The sequence below is a fragment of the Peromyscus eremicus genome, chromosome 8a (genome assembly GCF_949786415.1).
Source record: "Peromyscus eremicus chromosome 8a, PerEre_H2_v1, whole genome shotgun sequence".
In the NCBI taxonomy this organism is placed as follows: domain Eukaryota; kingdom Metazoa; phylum Chordata; class Mammalia; order Rodentia; family Cricetidae; genus Peromyscus; species Peromyscus eremicus.
In genome coordinates, this window is record NC_081423.1 from 60413893 (window position 1) to 60434213 (window position 20321).

At 39.8% G+C, this 20321-nt stretch overlaps 1 protein-coding gene across 1 annotated transcript in view; it reads left to right on the top strand.

The window, feature by feature from the left end:
• Positions 1 to 20321, top strand: part of Ssh2 (slingshot protein phosphatase 2) — a 235608-nt gene that overhangs the window by 78429 nt on the left and 136858 nt on the right. The window contains exon 2 of the mRNA XM_059271250.1: positions 20264 to 20307. Coding sequence (XP_059127233.1) covers positions 20264 to 20307 — 44 coding nt within the window. The remainder of the gene's footprint in view (positions 1 to 20263; positions 20308 to 20321) is intronic.

Genomic DNA, 20321 nt, shown 5'->3' on the forward strand with positions numbered 1-20321 from the left:
TTTCCTTCCTTCCTTCCTCTCTCTCTCTCTCTCTCTCTCTCTCTCTCTCTTTCTTTCTTTCTTTTTTTTGAGACAGGTTTCTCTGTGAAGCAGTCCTGGCTGTCCTGGAACTCAGTCTGTAGACCAGGCTGGCCTCCAACTCACTGAGATCCACCTGCCTCTGTCTCCCAAGTGCTGGGATAAAAGGTGTGCACCACCATCATCCAGCTATGTATATATTTTTCTAAATTAAAATTTTCTGACTATTTTAGGTGAAAATATTTTATGACATCTAAAAATACTAATGTCTATAGAATGAGATTATAAAAGTATTTAGTTTATGTTGTTCTGATTTCATTATAAGCTGTAGGCTAGAGGTAAATAGTATTTCCTGGTTTACCATACAGGCACTAACCTTCTTGGGACTATGACCTCTGATCAAATTCTAGATTCTTTGTTTTATATTATGTGGCAGGACAAAGTCTATAATGACAAGTACTTAAAATTCAGTTAGTTTGTCAGTACTCTAACCTTGAACGTGACAGTTGCTCTTACGTGGGCAAGGCAATGATGATGTCTTTTTATGTAGGTGTTCCTATCTGAAAATAAAGACAATAAAGACAGAGGAGGAAGTAGTCCAAGGACAGATTGAACAAAATCCTGATTTGCAGTTAGAGTATCACTGTAGAATCTTGGAAATTAACGGAGCCTTTGGTGGGTAACTATAAGGAACATGCATGGAGCCTGCAAAGTTGGTAGGTGGTATAGGCAGCTTTAAACTTTGTGAGCATGAGCATCCATCCACTTTGAGCCATAGAGTATTCGAGGCAATTTCATTTATTCATGTTTCATAAAAGATATCATCTCAGCCTTGGGATGTGATTTGGGAGTACAGTGCTTCTCAATAATGTGCAAGGCCCCTAGTACCGAACAACACCCTCATCTTCATCTCTACTAAATCCTGGATTTCAAAATTAATGAATAAATTTTTCACTGGAATTTAGAGAACATTTTAAATATATAAATATATGTAGGGCTGGAGAGATAGTTCAGTCATTAAATTAAAGCACTAGCCTCTCTTGCAGAGGACCCTGATTCACATCCCAACACTCATATGGTAGCTTATAACATTTGATAACTCCAGTTCCAGAGGATCCAATGCACTCTGGCCTTGACAGGTACTGACTGTGTGCACATGGTTTGCAGACATGCATGCAGGCAGAACACCTAAACATAACATATAAAAATAAAATGAATGTGTGTAGACAGTATATGACACACAAAAAATGTAGGTGTTGGAAGATCTCCTGTTTGACATTTCTCCTGTGTGGCAGAGGTAGAAACTGTTGCACAGTCCAACGACCCTTGGGAAGAGAAGCAGAAAGGAGCTAAACTCAAACTAACCTATGCTTCCCCCATTCCCATTTTTCCTAGCTAGTTTTTTTTTGTTTGTTTGTTTGTTTTGTTTTTTTTTTGGTTTTTCGAGACAGGGTTTCTCTGTGTAGCTTTGCGCCTTTCCTGGAACTCACTTGGTAGCCCAGGCTGGCCTCGAACTCACAGAGATCCGCCTGGCTCTGCCTCCCGAGTGCTGGGATTAAAGGCGTGCGCCACCACCGCCCGGCCCTAGCTAGTTTTCTAATACACTTCTTTATAATTCAAAATCCAGGGGCCAGAGAGATGGCTCAGCACTCAAGAATGTGTACTGTTCTTCCTGAAGACCTAGGCTCAATTCCAAGCACCCACATTGGGTATCTAACAACTTGTGTGTGTGTGTGTGTGTGTGTGTGTGTGTGTGTGTGTTCACGCGTGCATGTATTTAGTTGGTTTTTGTTTGGTTTTTCAAAGCTACAGTATACTTGCTAGTTAGTCTTGTAGTTCAGATTTTTCAGTCCTCTCTAGTATCACGTAATGTTTTATCTTACCATCACTCTGGAGGCTTAGTTATCTTTTTCATGAGTTGTTGAGGTGGTATCAGGAAAGTTAGGGTTTTCTGGAAAGTAAGCCAGTAATATTTCCTGTGGCTGCCTAGAGAAGTGTTTACTGACTAGGATACTGTCTGAGGAATCCCTTTTAACCTTTCCCTGTTTCCAGGAAGCATAGTTTTATGGAGTTGCTGGTTCTTAGAATTTATGCTTATAACTATCTATTGGAGCTGTTAGTGCCTTTAGTAACAAGGATAGGTAGATGAGTGTTTTAAAGTGATTCTCATCTGTATTAGAATCTGCATAGGAAAGGAGACATTCCATCAGGTGTACCCATGTTCCATATTTTTTGTTCCCCCCCCCCCTTCTCCCTTTAGTTCTGTTCAGTTTGGCAGGGGACTCTAGATTAAAGAATATCTTGCAAAGATAGCATCAGAATGATCTGATTGTGTCATTATAGACTTCCTATGCTTATTTCGTTTATCTGAACTCTAATTACCTTATGAAGAGTGCAGAAGGAAAGGATTATATGAAAGAGAGAGAATTCTTCTTCTCAAGTCTTAAAGGCTTTTACTTGATGTGTAGGGGTGGGAGGGAGTCATCAATATTTTAGAGGCAAAAGAATGGCACATTTGAAGCCTACACAACATAGTAAGACTTTGTCTCAAGAAGAAGAAGAAGAAGAGGAAGAAGAAGAGAGAAAGAAAGAAAAAACTCACAAAGCATGAAGGGAAATTACTTCCACCAAATGGCAGAAAGTCAACCTACTAAATAGCATTGCTCTTATACCTTTAAAAACACATGTTTAGTAATCAAAGAAAACAAGTTTATGACACTTTGCAAAATCTAGCTTTAGTCTTTAAAAGGTTTATTGAAATTCTCAGTCATTTTACTTTGGTGTTAATATTCATGCATGAGTATTAAGTTAGTAAGACAAAGACTCCCTATCAGCCTTCCTATATGACAGCTCTTCAGCCTGGTGAGTCAATGCATATGTCAAAATTTCTCTCTGGTGACTTGACCTCACCTCTGACTTTAAGGCCATAGGAACAAGCACTTCCCTGGTTGACCAAAAAGAAATGGGAAACACAGGTTGGAATCCTAGCCTAGATATATACATAGTTAGACATTTGTTTGGTAGCCTTTGGGACCTACCCGAGATGGGTAGGGAAGATAGAGGTTAGAGCCTGTAATGGGGGTTGCTAGCATGCCTGGTATGCCTGCCCTGAGTGAGCACATTTATTTTGCAACTTTAGAAGCATTTTATACCACAGATTTCTATGAAAGATTTCTCTTCTAATTTGGGTTCTTCCTAAAATTTAAGGCTCTGTGTATTTTCTCTTAGCATTTTCTGTTAACACATTACTTTCTTCAATGTAGCTGCAGTACTGTAAGCTTTGACTTGTCTGCCCTCTACTGGAGATCTGTGTTTACATTGACCAGTGTCCTCTGACTCTGGGGAAAAAAGGGGTTTTCCTTAAAGACTTACTGCTATTGAGTCAATGTATTTATGATTTTACTCAATTTTTCAAAATGATGATAAATGTCTCTCTGGGTTCCCCATCTATGGATGGATCATGTTCAGAGCCCAGGTCCCTGAAATGTATCATTTGGAGCCTACCTCAAAGCAAGCTCTGGTTTCACTCACTAGTTAGCTCATTACCATCCCCAACTATATTTCTGCTATTCTTTCCTTTTTCTCATGTCTCAATACCAATGTCAGCCTCTATGTCTCTTCACACTCTTTACAACTGGGAACAGCATTCCCACCGTGATAGCTCTTCTGAATTATCACTTATCCTTCTTTGACACACATTTACACTTAAAAGTTTGGGATCAGCCTGGTGTGGTGATGCACATCTTTAATCCCAGCAGTCAGGAGGCAGAGGCAGGAAGATCTCTAGACGTTCAAAGCTATCCTGATCTGCATAGAGTTTTCTAGGTCAACCAAGGACACGTAGTGACACCTTGTCTTAAAATAAAAAATGTTTTTGGATCAGGGCTTGTGAGATGGCTCAGCAGATAAAGGTGCTTGCCACACAAGTGTGGTGACATGAATTTGATTCCCTAGAATCCAGGGAAAGGTGGCTGGAGAGAACCAACTCCACAAAATTGTTTGCTGACCTCCACACACATGCCATGGCATATTCGCAAGCATGCATGCATACACACATGCACACACACAAAATAATAATAATAAATTTTAACATTTAATAAAATATTTAAATTTTTGGATTAACTTTTCAAATATAATAACTGTTATGAGTTTGCACGAGTAGGGAGCTCCCAGCTGGCCATGCCAGAAAACATACTGGGCAGATGCAGTGGGTTGGTGGAGGCGCGTGGAAAGTCATTCACACCCGAGCGCTGCATCCACGTGGAGAGTTTATTATAATAGAGAGATGAAGAAAAAGATAAGAAAGAGGGAGACAAGGAAGAAAGAGAAGGGAGAGAGGGCAGAGGTGTCCACACCTCGTGGGAATGGAGAGAGAGCGGAAGAGAGAGAGGAAGAGGAGGAGTTTTTCCTTAAAAAATAAGGCTTTTCAGGCGGATCTCTGTGAGTTCGAGGCCAGCCTGGGCTACCAAGTGAGTTCCAGGAGAGGCGCAAAGCTACACAGAGAAACCCTGTCTCGAAAAACCAAAAAAGAAAAAAAGAAAAAAAAAAATAAGGCTTTTATGTCAGGACACAGGGCAGCCCCAAGGGGAGAGATTTCAAGGGGCAGGTCAGAATATTAATAATAACTATACCTCTTCAGGCAGATAAACTTTATGAATGTGGTATTGTTTCACATTCTTCTGTGTCCCCTGTAGACTTCAGCAGCTCTCAATTTATTATTTCCTATTTAAAGGTCTGCAAATGGACTGAGGGAGTAGCTTTGTTGGTAGTGATAGTCTAGCATGCACTAAGTCAAGGGTTTGATCCCTAGTACCTCTTAAAATCAGGCATGGTAGCTCACACCTGTAATCTCAGCACTCTGGAGATAGAGACAGAAGGGTCAGAAGTTACAGGTTATCCATTCTCTGCTACATAGTGAATTTGAGAACAGTTTAAGTATGAATAATATGATAGCAATTTATTTCCCATTAGTAATAACTATCATCGCAAAATGCCTTTATCTTTTTTGTTTGTTTGTTTGTTTTTTGTTTTCTTCTTTTTTTATTTTTTCAAGGCAGGGTTTCTCTGTGTAGTTTTGGTGCCTGTCCTGGATCTCACTCTGTAGACCAGGCTGGCCTCCAACTCACAGAGATCCTCCTGGTTCTGCCTCCCGAGTGCTGGGATCAAAGGCATGTGTGCCACCAGCCACTCGGCTATGAAGTTGTTTTCAAATTAGGGAGTAAACAAACACAGTTAATGGCTCTGAGTCAGGCATAAATTAACATATTAAGATATAGGCATTTGGCTGGGTGGTGGTGGCACATGCCTTTAATCCTAGCACTGGGGGGCTGAGCCAGGCGGATCTCTGTGAGTTCGAGGCCACCCTGGTCTACAGAGCGAGCTCTAGGACAGGCACCAAAAACTACACAGAGAAACCCTGTCTTGAAAAAAAAAAGAAAAGAAAAACAACTTCATAAAGTTTGAAAAAGTCATGCTGTCTGTTTAGAAATAACTGTTTTTTTTTAAAGTAACATCCCTATGATGTGTTCCTCTTTTTAAATAATGTTTCAATTTATAACTATTTAATCCTAATCTAATTCTTCAGATCCATAAAAACTAGCATATTTAATACTAAAAGAAAGTTCTGTTTTCAGTTCCTTTTATAATTTAAATCCTTATGGAGGCATGGTAAATCGTGTAGCAAAGAATTAGCAGCACTCAAACCAGAATCAGATTCAGCAATTGGAGTGTGGCTAGTAGGCTGAGAACTAGCTACAGGTAAGAGACCAGACGATAGAGACAGCAGGGGCACACAGGCACTGGCCCAGGGCTTGACTGGACCCTGCTCCTCATACTGGGTCGCCTTGCCCAGACTGAATACATGGGGAGGTGCTTAGTCTTCCTGCAACTTAATATGCTGTGTTTTATTGGGAGACCTGCCCTTTCCTAAACAGAAATGGAGGAGGAGTAGATTGGGAGGTGTGAACAGGGGTGGGGTGTTGTGTGTGGAGTGAGGAGGGACTGGGAAGAGAGGAGGGAGGGGAAACTGCAGCCAGGATGTAAAATGAATGAATGAATGAATGAATGAATGAATGTATTAATTAAAGAAAGAGTTAAATTTTAAATCAAAGCTTTAGCAAACAGATGGGGATTTAGCTCAATGATAGAGCATGTGCTTAGCATGTGTGAGGCCCTGGGCTAAATCTCTTACACCAAAACCAAAATAAATAAAGAGAGCAAAAAAATGTGGCTATTGGTTCAGGAAAAGAAATTCAAAATATTTAACTTATATGGCACAATCAATCATTTTGACTAGGCAGAAACAGGATCTGGAAGTCCCCTGCTGTGCCAGACATTAACCTGCCTGTTTGATTTTTAATGTTCAGAGGGGCAACCATTCATCACATATAGAAATTTTGAACTGTTAAGCTGTGTGGCCAGGACAAAAGCAGCAGCAGCTTGCTAGCTCTGCCCCATTCCACTTTTCAACATGGTGCAGGTACCATGAGTCATGCTTACCTCCCCAATTCTGGGAAGCAATATAAAGTCTATGTTTGTGTTTTCAAGCCTATGGCTGTGCTCCCAAGCCCACAGGCAGCGGCTGGGAGAAGCCACTTTGTATCATGGCCTAGCCAGTCAGAGACCATGGGAGTCTGCCATGTTGCCGCTGAAGCCCACCATGGCCAGGGGGTGCATTTGTGTACTGCAGTCCTGCGTGAGACCTGAAGTAGGAAGCTGTTTGGGGTTCCATTTTAGAGTCTCTTATTCTCTCAGGTTTCAGCTGGAAACTCTTGCCCCACATTGGGTGCCAAAATGTAGCTGGGAATTTTCCTATGTCCCACCCAGCCCTGAGATTCCCACAACTGCTTATAAAATAATTACTCAGAGGCTTATATTAATTACCAACTGTATGGCCTATGACAGGCCTCTTGCTAGCTAGCTCTTTCATCTTAAATGAACCCATTTCTATTCATCTATATGTTGCCATGTGGCCATGGCATTACCAGTCTGCTGGCATCTTGTTGCTCCTTGGGCGGCCAGCTCGAGTCTCCTCTGACTCCACCCTTCTGTTCTGCATATCTCTGCTTGGATTTCCCGTCTGCCTCTAAGCTGTCTTGCCATAGACCAAAATAGCTTTATTTATTAGCCAATGGAAGCAACACATATCAGGGCATACAGAAAGACATCCCACAGCATTTCCCTGATGGCTAAGAATATGAAACATTTCTTTAAGTGTTTCTTGGCCATTTGGGATTCCTATGTTGAGAATTCTCTGTTTAGATCTGTACCCCATTTTTAAATTAGATTATTTGGTTTGTTGATATCTAGTTTCTTGAGTTCTTTATATATTTGGGATATTAGTCTTCTGTCAGATGTGGAGTTGGTGAAAATCTTTTCTCATTCTGTAGACTGCCATTTTGTTCTATTGATGGTGTCCTTTGCCAAGCTTTTCTATTTTATAAGGGCCCATTTATTGTCGATCTTAGTGCCTGTGCTGTTGGTGTTCTGATCAGGAAGTGGTCTCCTGTACCAATTCATTCAAGACTATTCCCCACTTTCTCTTCTATCAGGTTCAGTGTATCTGGATTTATGTTGAGTTCTTTGATCCACTTGGACTTGAGTTTTGTGAAGGGGAATAGATATGGATCTATTTGCATTCTTCTGCATGCAAGCATCCAGTTAGACCAGCACCATTTGTTGAAGATGCTTTCAATTTTTTTTTATTGTATATTTCTGACTTCCTTATCAAAAATCAGGTGTCCGTGGGTGTGTGGATTTACAGCTGGGTCTTTGATTCAATCCCATTGATCAACTTATCTGCTTTTATACTAATACCATACTGTTTTTATTACTATAGCTCTGTAGTACAGCTTAAAATAAGGGATGATGATACCTCTGGGAGTTCTTTGATTATACAGGATTGTTTTAGTTATCATTGTTTTTTTTGTTTTTTTTTTTCCATATGAAGTTAAGTATTGTTCTTTCAAGGCCTGTTTAAAACCAAGGAATTCAGCTGTGGAAATGGCTCGTCAGGTTAAAGCATTTGCTGCACAAGCCTGACCATCTGGGTTAGATCTGTGGAAGCCACAGTGCTGCACAAGACTATCCTCTGAGCTACACTTGTTGCCATTTTCAGGTGTTCTATTGGGCATGCTCACAAAGATCACAGTAGTGTTTGTTGACTACTGGCATTCTCTCCTAGAAGGAGTATGGAGGATCATGGAATCCTCACCTGAGTATTCAGCCACCCCTCCCAACCAGTTGTATCTTATTATGCTCTAAATGCACATAGCCTCAAGGTCTCAGGGAACATCAGATGGAGAAGGACTGGGGGGTGGGGGGTGTCTCTATCTATACAACCATGAGGGAGTCATCATCCATACTGAGTGCAGACCTTCCAATGTGTCTACTTTAAGTTTACCCATAATCCTACCCATAACCTTTCATCCATTGCTCTCTAAGTAAGCTTAATAAACCATTGGTTTTCCACAATGAACTTTGGTAGAGTCATGCCTCAGGTTTTTGTTGGGACTGTAGGAGAATGGGTAGACTTTTTATATGTTTTTTATATTGGGGGAGACTGTTTATGTCTCCCCCAAGGAAGGAATTTTAGCAACACTCATAAAGGTGGAAGGAAACTGACTTCACAAAGTTGTCCTCTGACCTCCATACCCAAGCTGTGAAACACATGTGCCCCCATAATAATAAATGTTTAAAAATTTTTAAAAAATCCAAGGAACTGAATTTCTGGCAATAGAAAAGACAATATTACAAGTGCACAGTAAGTACCACAAATGGATGAGTTAAGCTGTAAAGTACTCTTTAAGTAGAATAAGAATTATAGACAGAAGACATCCCGTGACAGCTTCACACAGAAACTCAGGGTTTTCCTCTGAGCATTGACTGGACTATGTCTCTTCGAAAGCTGTTGACTGGGGATATTTTATTTTTCAAAATTGCAGCTATTTTAATGAAATTTGAATCAAGCCAGTGTTGGGCATGTTAGGCAAGCATTCTACCACTGGTATATCCTCAGACTCCTTCCACCTCCTCTTTTAGACAGGTTCTCACCATGTAGCTCAGGCTGAGCTGAAACTCTCTATTGTAGCACAGGCTAGCCCAGAATTAGGATAATCTTATCTCTGCTTCCCAGGTACTAGGATTATAGGCTTGCATCAGTGTGCCAGTTTGTATTTTGTAGTAGTTTAAGGAGAATACTTAGGCTACACGGATTTCAGCAGTTAAGAGCAACTATTGCTTTTGCAGAAGACCTGAGTTCTGTTCTCAGCTCTCACATCAGGCAGTTCACAACCACATTCTAACTCCAGCTCCCAGAGAGTAACACCTTCTAGTTTTCACAGGTACCGGCACTCATATGCATAACCTAAAAAAAAAACACTTGAGAAATAATGGATTTCTCACAGAAATTTCCTATTGCTTCAAATGATAGACAAAAAAGTTTTATTTAGGTTTTCTTTTAACCCTGTCATAATAGGAGTGTGACATTAATTTCAATTGCGATTGTTGTGTACTTTGTCTAACTTATTTTTACTTTACTGCATGTTATATTTCTATAAAGTATGATTAAGTTAAATTTCTGTTTTGGCCTCCTGATTCCAGCCAGCATCACACACGCTTTCCTTGTTCTCTGTCCTTTTGTTTACATGTTCAACTAGTCAGAATTGGTGGAGGTGCTTAAGGATGACTGCAGATTCTTTGCTGCTTCTTCCCTGAGAAGAGGAATTCAATTCCTCTCCCCTGGAATCAGGCTGTCCTTTAGTGCATCAAGAAAGTGTGACATAAATGACACTATTGCTAGCTCCAACCCTAAAAAGAGCCCTGCGCTGCAATGCAAGAAGCCAACCCTAAAACTACTCTCCTTGAGGAGGCCCAAGCCATATTAGAGATCACATTAGGCACTCCAATGGACACCTGCAGTGGATCCCAGCTTTACAGCCATCCAGGTTAAGACAACAACCATGAGGGTGAAGCTGCTTGGATCTTCATTTGTAGCCCATCTGCTATACAACAGCACTGAATGAATAGTACTGAGTGAATATCTAGCTAAGTATTCCTTGAATTAATTTGTTACAAAGCAATTAATAGCCCACACCACTGGTTCCATCCCCATTTTCTTTGCTTCTAAGAAATAGTCTAAGCTTTCTCAAACAAGTAAGCTAAATGCAATGAATGATATTTATATTAGGAGAGTTTTCTAGAGAGAGAGAACCAATAGAACTTGCACACACACACACACACACACACACACACACACACACACACGTGCATGGAGCACACACATTCTGGAGCAGTACAGGACCAGGTTCTCAAAACTGTAAATGGGACAGATTAGCAGTTCCAATCCAGTGCTGAAAGCCTGGAAGCTCCCTGAAGAGCCATTTCGAGTCCATACTGAATGACAGAAGAAGATGGAGTTTGTTGTCAGTAGATGGCAGCAAATATAGATGCATCATTCAAATAGAAAGGAGCGTGCAGGCAAGCATTTGCTGCTTCCCTATGGCTTCCTTTTTCTATTGAGTTCCATTTGGAAGGTGTTGCCCACATTGAGTGGCTCTTCCCCCCTCCCCTACTTGCTTACCATCCCACATATTAGTCCTCTCTGAAATACTCCCATACCCCCTACACACAGATGCATTTCACCTGTCCTAGAAATATTTAAATCCAGCCTTGGTGACATCAAGCACAACTATCACAGCACCTTTACATCCTCCTGCTTTCACAGACCAGAGGCACAGCACTATCATTAGTTCCAAAGTGCACATCTCCTCTTAAAAAGACTACTTGTGGGTTTTTTTCCTGACATCCCCCATCCCCCCACCACAAACTATTAGTTTATTGCCAAGGGCAGAGATGACTGATAAATAATCTCTGTCACATCTAGTTAATGGATAATCCACAATTTCTTGGCTATAGAACTGTCATGTTCTATACCTAGTATTATAGACCCATAACAGCAATAACTGCTTAATAGCCTTAACCTCTAATATCTACCTTTGTCCCAGAAATCCACAGCTACTCAACGTTCCCCAAACTTACTAAATTGTTTTCATTTTTTTTGTTCTTTGTGCCTCTACCTGAAATAAATTTCCTCTTACCACTTGGCAAAAAACCACTAGTTCAAGCCTAACCTAAAAGTTAGCTTAAGTAAAGCATTTCCCAAGCTCAGTTATGTCTTCCTCTGATGCTTCTATGCTACACCAGATATAACTTTGCTCTAGCCCAAGTGACGCAATTTACATTTTTAATGGAACTTTCTCCCTGAGTTACAATGTAAACTATCCAAGGATAAGGACAAATTGGTTTACTGACTAGAACATAGGACATTAAGTAGTCAGTTGATATTGAATGAATTAATACACAGTGAAAACAAGTGAACTGTCTGCTTAGCCAAAAGGAAAGCCTGAGTGTTACTTACAGATCTTAGGGCACAGGTCACCTCATGAAAAAAACAAACAGCAACAACAAAATTCTTTTATCTTGTTAAAGCTAAAATGTGACTAACACATACTTTTTACTTGCTGAAAATGCATAGCCAATTGGTTTCAAGTGTTCATCTATAACAAATCTAACTAGTTAGTCACTCCAGTTTCTTGATTTATCTCTTCCTCCAGTCCCATCTGTACATAGGATATCGTGCTAAACAGATGTGACTAGGCATGGTGATTGACCTTAAAAAAAAAACAAAACTTAGTTTAAGGTTGAGAGCTAAATCAAGAAACTATTCATAACCCAGAAACAGAACTAGGTGGTATCACAATAAAGATACATGATTAATTGGTAGACTTGGAGAGAAACATATTGCCAGGTAATAAAAGAAATATCGTAAATGTCTGGATCTGAAACCAGCTTTGAAGACTGGTGAAGAATCTACAGCAGGGGAGAAGGACCTCCCTGGTGATAGAAGAGCACAGACGAGTCAGGAGACTGATAAATGAGTACACAATATTAGAGCATGTGGAAAGTTTAAGGAATTGGGGAAACTGTTGCTTACACTCTGACTAACCCATTGTTTTTCACAGCCTGCATCTCTGCAAATGAGACTTGAGTGCTTATACTTTTTCCAGACTGTGTTAGTTACCTTTCTCATTGCTGTGATCAAACCTACCGGGAAGCAACAGTTTTTATGGGATACAGTCCATCGTGGTGGGGAAGGTGTGATGGCTCTGAAGTGTAAGTGGAACTTACAACAGCTGCTTATATTGTCTAGTCAGGAAGTGAAAAGACAAATGCTGAAGCTCATCAGGATTTCTCCTTTTTCCTCTTTTATTCAGTCTTGGATCCCACCCCATATGATGGTGCTACCCCATTTAGGTTGAGTCCTTCCTTATTAATTAAGTATCTCTATAAATGCTGTCACAGAAATGCCCAAAAATATGTCTTCTGGGTTATTCTAAATCTAGTCAAGTAACAATGGAGATTAACCATCACAGTGACCTTTTTGTTTGTTTGTTTGTTTGTTTGTTTTGTTTGTTTTTCGAGACAGCGTTTCTCTGTGTAGCTTTGTGCCTTTCCTGGATCTCACTTTGTAGACCAGGCTGGCCTCGAACTCACAAAGATCCGCCTGCCTCTGCCTCCCGAGTGCTGGGATTAAAGGCGTGTGCCACCACCGCCCGGCCACAGTGACCTATTTTTATGTGCAAGTATTAAACAGGTTAGTAAAAATGCATCAGTCTTTCAATCAGTACTTAGTGGTTCCTGAATATCTTGAACTTGAATGAACATCTAGACTCACCTAGCTAAGTCTTCCTTGAATTCATTTGTTACAAAGCAATTAATTTTTGGTCAGTTTTTTCTATCAAGAAATAATCACATGTTTTAAATAAAATCTGTTTTTCAATAGAGCTCTGGGAATAAAAAGACATGAGCAAATGTGTGTCTGTGTGTGTGTAGTGATCATTTGATTAATTAGGTCTCTTTCTTCCATAACAGAAATTATTCTACACACCACAGAATTAAAAGTTATCTCCACACTTTTCTCTTGATGTTTTAAAAAATATTTTTAGACTGATTTATTTCTTATTTTATGTATATGAGTGTTTTGCCTGCACATATGTATCGCATGTATGTCTGGTATCTTCAGTTGTCAGAACAAGGTCCTCTGGAACTGGAGTTTACAGATGGTTGTGAACCACCATGTGGGTTCTGGGAACCAAACCTTAGTCCTATGCCAGAGCAACAAGTACTCTTAACTGTTTAGCCATCCCTCCAGCCTTCTGGTAATTTCTAATGTTCAGAACAAGTAGGTTATTTGGCAGTTTTCAGTAACAAGGTGTGATGATGTTATGTGACAAAGTAGGGGTTAAATCTGATGGTTATGCTTGTTAGAATAGAGTGGTAACTTCTGCTTTCAGTTACTTTTCGGATGCGGCTATTAGAAACTGCATTACCTGATAGTTATCTTAGTGAATGAGCATTGTTGTATCTTTGCATTTCAGGCAATGAATTTTGTAGAAATAAATTTAATCCATTTCTTTTAGATCTATTTTATCATAAGACCTTCAATGCCTTGGTATACAAAGTTGTTTTGTGGTTGCTTTTTTTTTTTTCCTCAAATACACTGAGGGGGAAGCAAATAATTCACTCAATTGCCTCTTGAAATATTAAGGGGAAAGGTTACTGTGTTTGCAGATCTCATATTTGAAACACTTCTTTGTCTTGCTTTTTTTGTGCCAGAAGTATTTGCCACTCTTCCAGCACTACCTTAAAGTGTAGATGTTATAAAGTAAAGATACAAAGGGTATTACTTTATTGTAAGCATGGGAAAGTATAAGCTTTCCTTTCTAGCTCTTTTCCCACCCATCTTGGGATATATAAAGTCAGATGTTAGGTTAGAGAGAACTAGTTATAATGGAAAGATAAAACTGAATTTGCATGATTACTTTACTACTGATTAGCTTTGTACATGTCCCACAAGGTTGCAGATTCAGCAAATGAAATGACATATGAAGAATCTAGCCCATACTAGTGCTCAACAAATGATAGTTAGCCTCTCTAGATATAGATGATTTGAGCTATTTGTGTTTTGTAAAGAAGCATCAAAGATCTTTTGCTTTGCATAGTCATATTGCAATTCTCATGAGTAGAAAACTATTCAAAGAGCTGAAAATAATTTGAATTATTTCTCTTTGGGGGCACTCATTTTAGAAATGAGGGCAAAGATATGGAAATAGTAGCAGCCCATAAACATATGTATGAGCCGGGCGGTGGTGGCGCACGCCTTTAATCCCAGCACTCGGGAGGCAGAGCCAGGCGGATCTCAGTGAGTTCGAGGCCAGCCTGGTCTCCAAAGTGAGTTCCAGGAAAGGCGCAAAGCTACACAGAGAAACCCTGTCTCGAAAAAACCAAAAAAAAAAAAAAAACATATGTATGAATATAACCTTTTTAATTAATATCAAGGCAAAGCAAAGTAAGAGTATAATAAGATCTAACAGACTGGCAGAAATTGAAGATCAGCAAAAATCAATGGTTCTACTGTTATCTTGGACTTAGTTCAACGCATTAAGAGCCTACTCCTTCTTGGTAGAAACATAAGTCAGCATGACCACTTTGAAAAATATTTTGGTGTTCTTTTCTAAAGTTAAATCTTTATCTTATAACCAAATAGCTTCACTTGTTGGTATAAATTCTGTTGACTCTTCTGCATGTGGACTAGAAGAAAGTAGAAGAGTGTGGAGAGCAATGTTATGTTGTCAAAAAACTGTAAATAATCCAATCTAAGAAGAATTAATAAATGTGATGTAATAACCTAAATGAAATGTATGAATTCCTCAGTAAAAATCCATGAGGTGAAACTATATGTAATAAGTAACATGAATCTAGTGAAAATTACGTTTAGTTTTTAAAGAGCAAGTGCCCAGCATGTGCAAGGCCCTGGGCCAGACCCCCACTTTCTTAAAAAGCAAACAAATACTTATTGGCAAGAATACATACATTGTAATAAAATTAGAAGCCATTAAACAGTCAAAGTAAATGGTACATTAAGAATATAGGCATGAGGGACTGGGGATTTAGCTCAGTGGTAGAGCGCTTGCCTAGCAAGCACAAGGCCCTGGGTTCAGTCCTCAACTCCGGAAAAAAAGAAAAAAAAAAAAAGAATATAGGCATGAACCAGCAAGATGGCTCAATGGAGAAAGAAGCTTACTTCCAGACTGGTTACGCAATGGTTGGATGTGGCAGCTCACACCTGTAACCTCAGCACTTGGGACTGGCTGGAGTAGGAGAATTTCTGTGACTTCTAGGCCAGCCTGAACTACAGAGCAAGACTATATCTCACTAAAAGTGAAAAAAAAAAAGAATAGGTTGATGGATGGGCAGAAGGAACAGATAGATGATGAAACAAGTAGAGGAAATGTTAATGATAAAATCTAAATGGTGGATATACAGGTTTACTTTATGGCATTTCAACTTTTCTGTGTATTTGAAATATTCTTACAATAAAATTGAGTGGAAAATAAGATTATAAGCTTTAGAAAAATAGTTGCATCATGAAGTAAGACAGGAATCAGAAATAAATAAAGATAGAAGGTATTGGATACTATTCTAGATCTTAAGTAGAATAGAGTTCATTTTACTACTTTGCCTCATTACTTAAATATATTCAAGCATTCTTCATTATATAATATTTTGTATAATAGAAATATGAGAGGAATACATTGAAATTTGAGATATATTTAAGCAGTAATAATAATAATGAAGCACTATTTATTAAATTATATCCCAAAAAATCATTTCTTTTTTATTTTTATTAACATTTTTTCCTTTATTTTACATACCACACAGTTTCCCCTCCCTCCTCTCCTCCCATTCCCTCCCTCTGACTTCATCTATCCCCCTTCCCCATCCACTCCTCCTCCCTCTCCATTTAGAAAGAGGCAGGCCTCCCATGGGCTTGAACATAGCATGGCACATCAAGTTGAGGTAGGACTGAGCTCCTCCCCCTGTATGAAGGCTGAGCAAGGTAATCCAGCATCGGGAACAGATTCCCAAAAGCCAGCTAAGCACTAGGGACAGGCAGGTCCTGATCTCACTGCTAGGAGCCTTAAAAACAGATCAAGCTACACAACTGTCACACACATGCAGAGGGCCTAGGTCGGTCCCATGCAGGCTCCCTAACTGTTGGTCCAGAGTCCATGTGCTCCCATGAGCTCAGGTTAGCTGTCTCTGTGAGTTCCTCCATCATGATCTTGACCCCCCTGGTTCATACAGTCCTCTCCTCCCTTTCTTCAGGAGGAGAACTCCCAGAGATCCTTTGTGTAAATGTACCACATTTTCCTTACCCATTCTTCAGTAGAAGGGCATCTGAGCTGTTTCCAGGTTCTGGCTATTATGAATAATGCTGCTGTGAACATAGTTGAGCAAGTGTCCTTGTGGTATAATTGAGCATGCTTTGGGTGTATGCCCGAGATTGGTTTAGATGGGTCTTGAGGTAGATTGATTCCCATTTTTCTGAGAAACCATCATATTGATTTCCAAAGTGGCTGTACCAGTTTGCACTCCCACCAGCAGTGGAAGAGTGTTCCCCTTACTCCACATCCTCTCTGTCATTAGTGTTTTTGATCTTAGCCATTCAGACAGGTGTAAGATGATATCTCAGAGTCATTTTGATTTTCATTTCCCTGATGACTAAGGATGTTGAACAATTCTTAAAGTGTATTTTGGCCATTTGAGATAAGAATTTTCTTTTTTAGATCCAAGAAATCATTTCTATTTATTAAGTTCTTTGGGCACATTGTGTATCTGTGTCTGTGTGTGTGTGTGTGTGTGTGTGTGTGTGTGTGTGTACATGCACATGCACACACACACACCTGTATGCTCATGCACATATACATGTAAGTCCATGTATACTTGTGTGTGTGTGTGTATGTGTGTGTGGTGGGCAGAGTTTGATGTAGGAATCCTCCTTTATCACTTCTCCACTTTATTTTGAGACTGGGTCCCCTATTGAACCTGAAGCTTACTGGTTTGTTAGACTGGCTATCAAGGTCTGAAGACCTACCTGCCTCTGCCTCCTGAATGCTGGGATAAAGGGTGTGTGCCACCACACTGGACCCTTCATTTTCAGTTTTGTAAGCTTTCCAGGTTCTGTGTATTTCTCTATTCAATTCTTTTCCATTTTAACACCTTTCTTTCTGAGTTCCTGAAAATTGTATCTTCTGATCCTAAAACCTATTCTACAGCAGCAGTTACTGCACTAGGACACCCTGTACTCTCCTTCTAGGAATAGAATTTCTGCAGTGTTCTTTCCTTAGCATAAACAATAGCAATGATTAAATTAAAATCAATATTAAGAATAACATAGGAATAAAAGTTAAGAGTTGGCCGTGGCACAGAATCAACTAAGCAGGGCTCATAGGGTCTCACAGAAACTGAAGCTACAAACAAGGACTCTGTATGGGTCTAAGCTAGGTCCTCTGCATATACCTTATGGCTGTGTAACTTGGTGTTCTTGTGAGACTCCTAACAGTAGGATTGAGGTGGGGGTCTCTAACTCTTTTACCTGACTAGGGGCCCTTTCCCTCCTACTGGGTTACCATATCATGATATGAGGGCTTGTGCCCAGTCTTATTTATCTTGTTAGGCCGTGTTTGATGAATATCCCTGGGAGACCTGCTTTTTTTTTTTTTAAAGGGAAACAGAAGAGGAGTTGATCTGGAGGGGAGAGGAGGTAGGGGCAGGGACTGGGAGGAGTGGAGAGAGAGGAAACTGTAGGATGTGATGTATAAGAGAAGAATAAAAGTTAAAAAAAGAGAGTGTTAGCCATGGATACCCAGGAATGGGGTGGAATGAAGAGGTAAATGGGGATGACAGCATAAACTACAAAATACAGGTGCCTCACTGGCAAACAGTACACACATTAGTTAAGATTATTTTTCTCTTACTGCTTCTGTGTTTCACAAATTGGGCAAACGTGATGACAGAACAAATCTTAAAATCAAGAAGCAAATGTAAAGAAAATCCTCATATGTCATTATTTCTGTCATCTTTTCTCACTTTTCCATCATCAATATCCTTGTCTCTGTGAAGGTCTGTATATTATAGTAACATAACTAATTCCTAATGTAGGCCAGGCATAGGTAAATAATAGTTTCCAATCAGGCAGAAGGGAATATGCTTGTGGTTTTAATTATAGCATCACCCTATGAGTTTCCTTGGACAACTTATTTCCCTTTTGTGAATTTTGCTTTCTTAATTGATAAAACGTTTATTACGTTATCATAAGTTAAGATCCTATTATTTTATGTGCCACTAAAAATACTACAGTTTTACTATTATGCAGCGTATTTCTTTATTATGTGTATGTGCATTCTTTCGAATGCATGCCACAGCACACATTTGGAAATTAAGTGACAACTTGCTGGAGTCAGTTCTCCCCTTCTTCCATCTCATGCTGTCAGGCTTAAGGGGAAGGCACTTTACCTACTAAACCATCACACCAGTCCTGATTCCATGTTTCTTATTACATTCCTTTATCCTGTTACATGTTCTAATCTATGATGAATATACATCAACCCTTTGAATTTTTCTTTTATTGAAAGTAGATTTTTTTACACAAAATTTTCTGATTACAGTTTCCTCTCCTCCTGCTCCTCCCAGTTTCTCCCCGCTTCCCCTCCCATTTGAATTCACACCCCTTCTGTCTCTTGTGAGAAAACAAGCAAGTGTCTAAGGAATACTAATAAAAGAAAATAGATAAAAAAACAAATTGGAATATGACAAAGCAATCAAACAAGAAAAAGAGCCAAAGAAAGGGCATATGAAACACATTCACACACACCGGAATCCCATACATACCTAAAACAATAAGCTATAATACATACCCAAAAGACAGAGCAAGAGAGTGAGAGAGTGAGAGAGGGAGAGAGGGAGAGGGGGAGAGGGAGGGAGGGAGAGAGAGAGAGAGAGAGAGAGAGAGAGAGAGAGAGAGAGAGAGAGAGAGAGAGAGAATATGCCCTAAGACAAAAAACCTCCAATGATACAGTTGAGTTTGTTTTGTGTTGATCATCTACTGTTAGGCATGGGGTCTACTACCAGTAAGAGTGGTTTGTTTTTCCCAATGAGACTCCTTTAGAGAATATTAACTTTTTATTTCCAAGTGCCTATCGACTGGAGATAGTTTCTAGGTTAGGGATGGAGGCATATGTCTGCTTCTCCATTCAGCTCTAGGACCCCATCTGATGTAGACTCCAGCAGGCCCTGTGCGTGCTGCCTCACTCTCTTTGAGTTCAAATGTGAACCAGCACTGCTATATCTAGAAGGCCTTGATTCCTTAGTGTTCTCCATCCCCTTTAAGAAATCAGTAAGGCCAAGCATGGTGACATACACCTTTAATCCCAGCACTCAGTAGGCAGAACCAGGCAGATTTCTGAGTTTGAGGCCAGCCTGGTCTAAGAATGAGTTCCAGGACAGCCATGGCTACACAGAGAAACCCTGTCTCAAAAATCAAAACCAAACCAAAACAACAACAAAAGATACTTAATATATCATACATAATTCCTGGAACATTGTAAGTGCTCTATTGGTTGAAATATTAAGGCAACTCCACGTAGTTCAAAGGGAGGTCTATTTTGTGGGGTAACTTACAAGTGAAGGGATAGGTTACAGGGTCTGGGAAAGGTGTAGTACAGTCCAGCAGTGTTCTCTGGAGAACTCTGCTCAGTCTACCTCCAGCGTCCAGGATCCAGGAACCAAGAGAGCCGGCACATCCGGATCTTGGGCCTTCAGGGCTCCTGTCTCGGCTCTGCCTTGTAGGCGTGACAGTTACCGAAGCCTCAATGGGGGCAGTACTTCCAGGTCAAAGCTGGAACAGCTACCCACTACAGTGCTCAGTAATTGGGTAGCCATCATGTTGATGACGCGTGATTTTCCATAAGCACTCAAAGGTTTGCTCATTGTTTAGGTTGTTCTTTGTGGATCAGAATCATAGTTCATTTTGATAATGTTTGTTGGTGGTAATATAATGAGTACTAATTTTAAAGTAGTGTAATGAAACAGAACATATGTGGTTGATGTTCAGAGGTAATTATTTTAATGGGAAGCACTTTGTTTTCAGTGAAATTTGTTTATAAACTATTGCTGATATTTCTTCCAGAAATAAATTTTAGTGTTATTGGTCTCTTCATTTACTGCAAATATCTTTTATGAAGAATGCAGATCAACATGAATGACCTATCTCTGCACAAAAAGCTTAGTTAAATTCCATTAGTTATGAGACCATTTTAATTTTTTTCAATTTCTGTTTATGCAGGAGGCCGACAGTGGGGAGGAGGAATGCCGGTCACAGCCCAGAAGGTATGTTTGTTCAT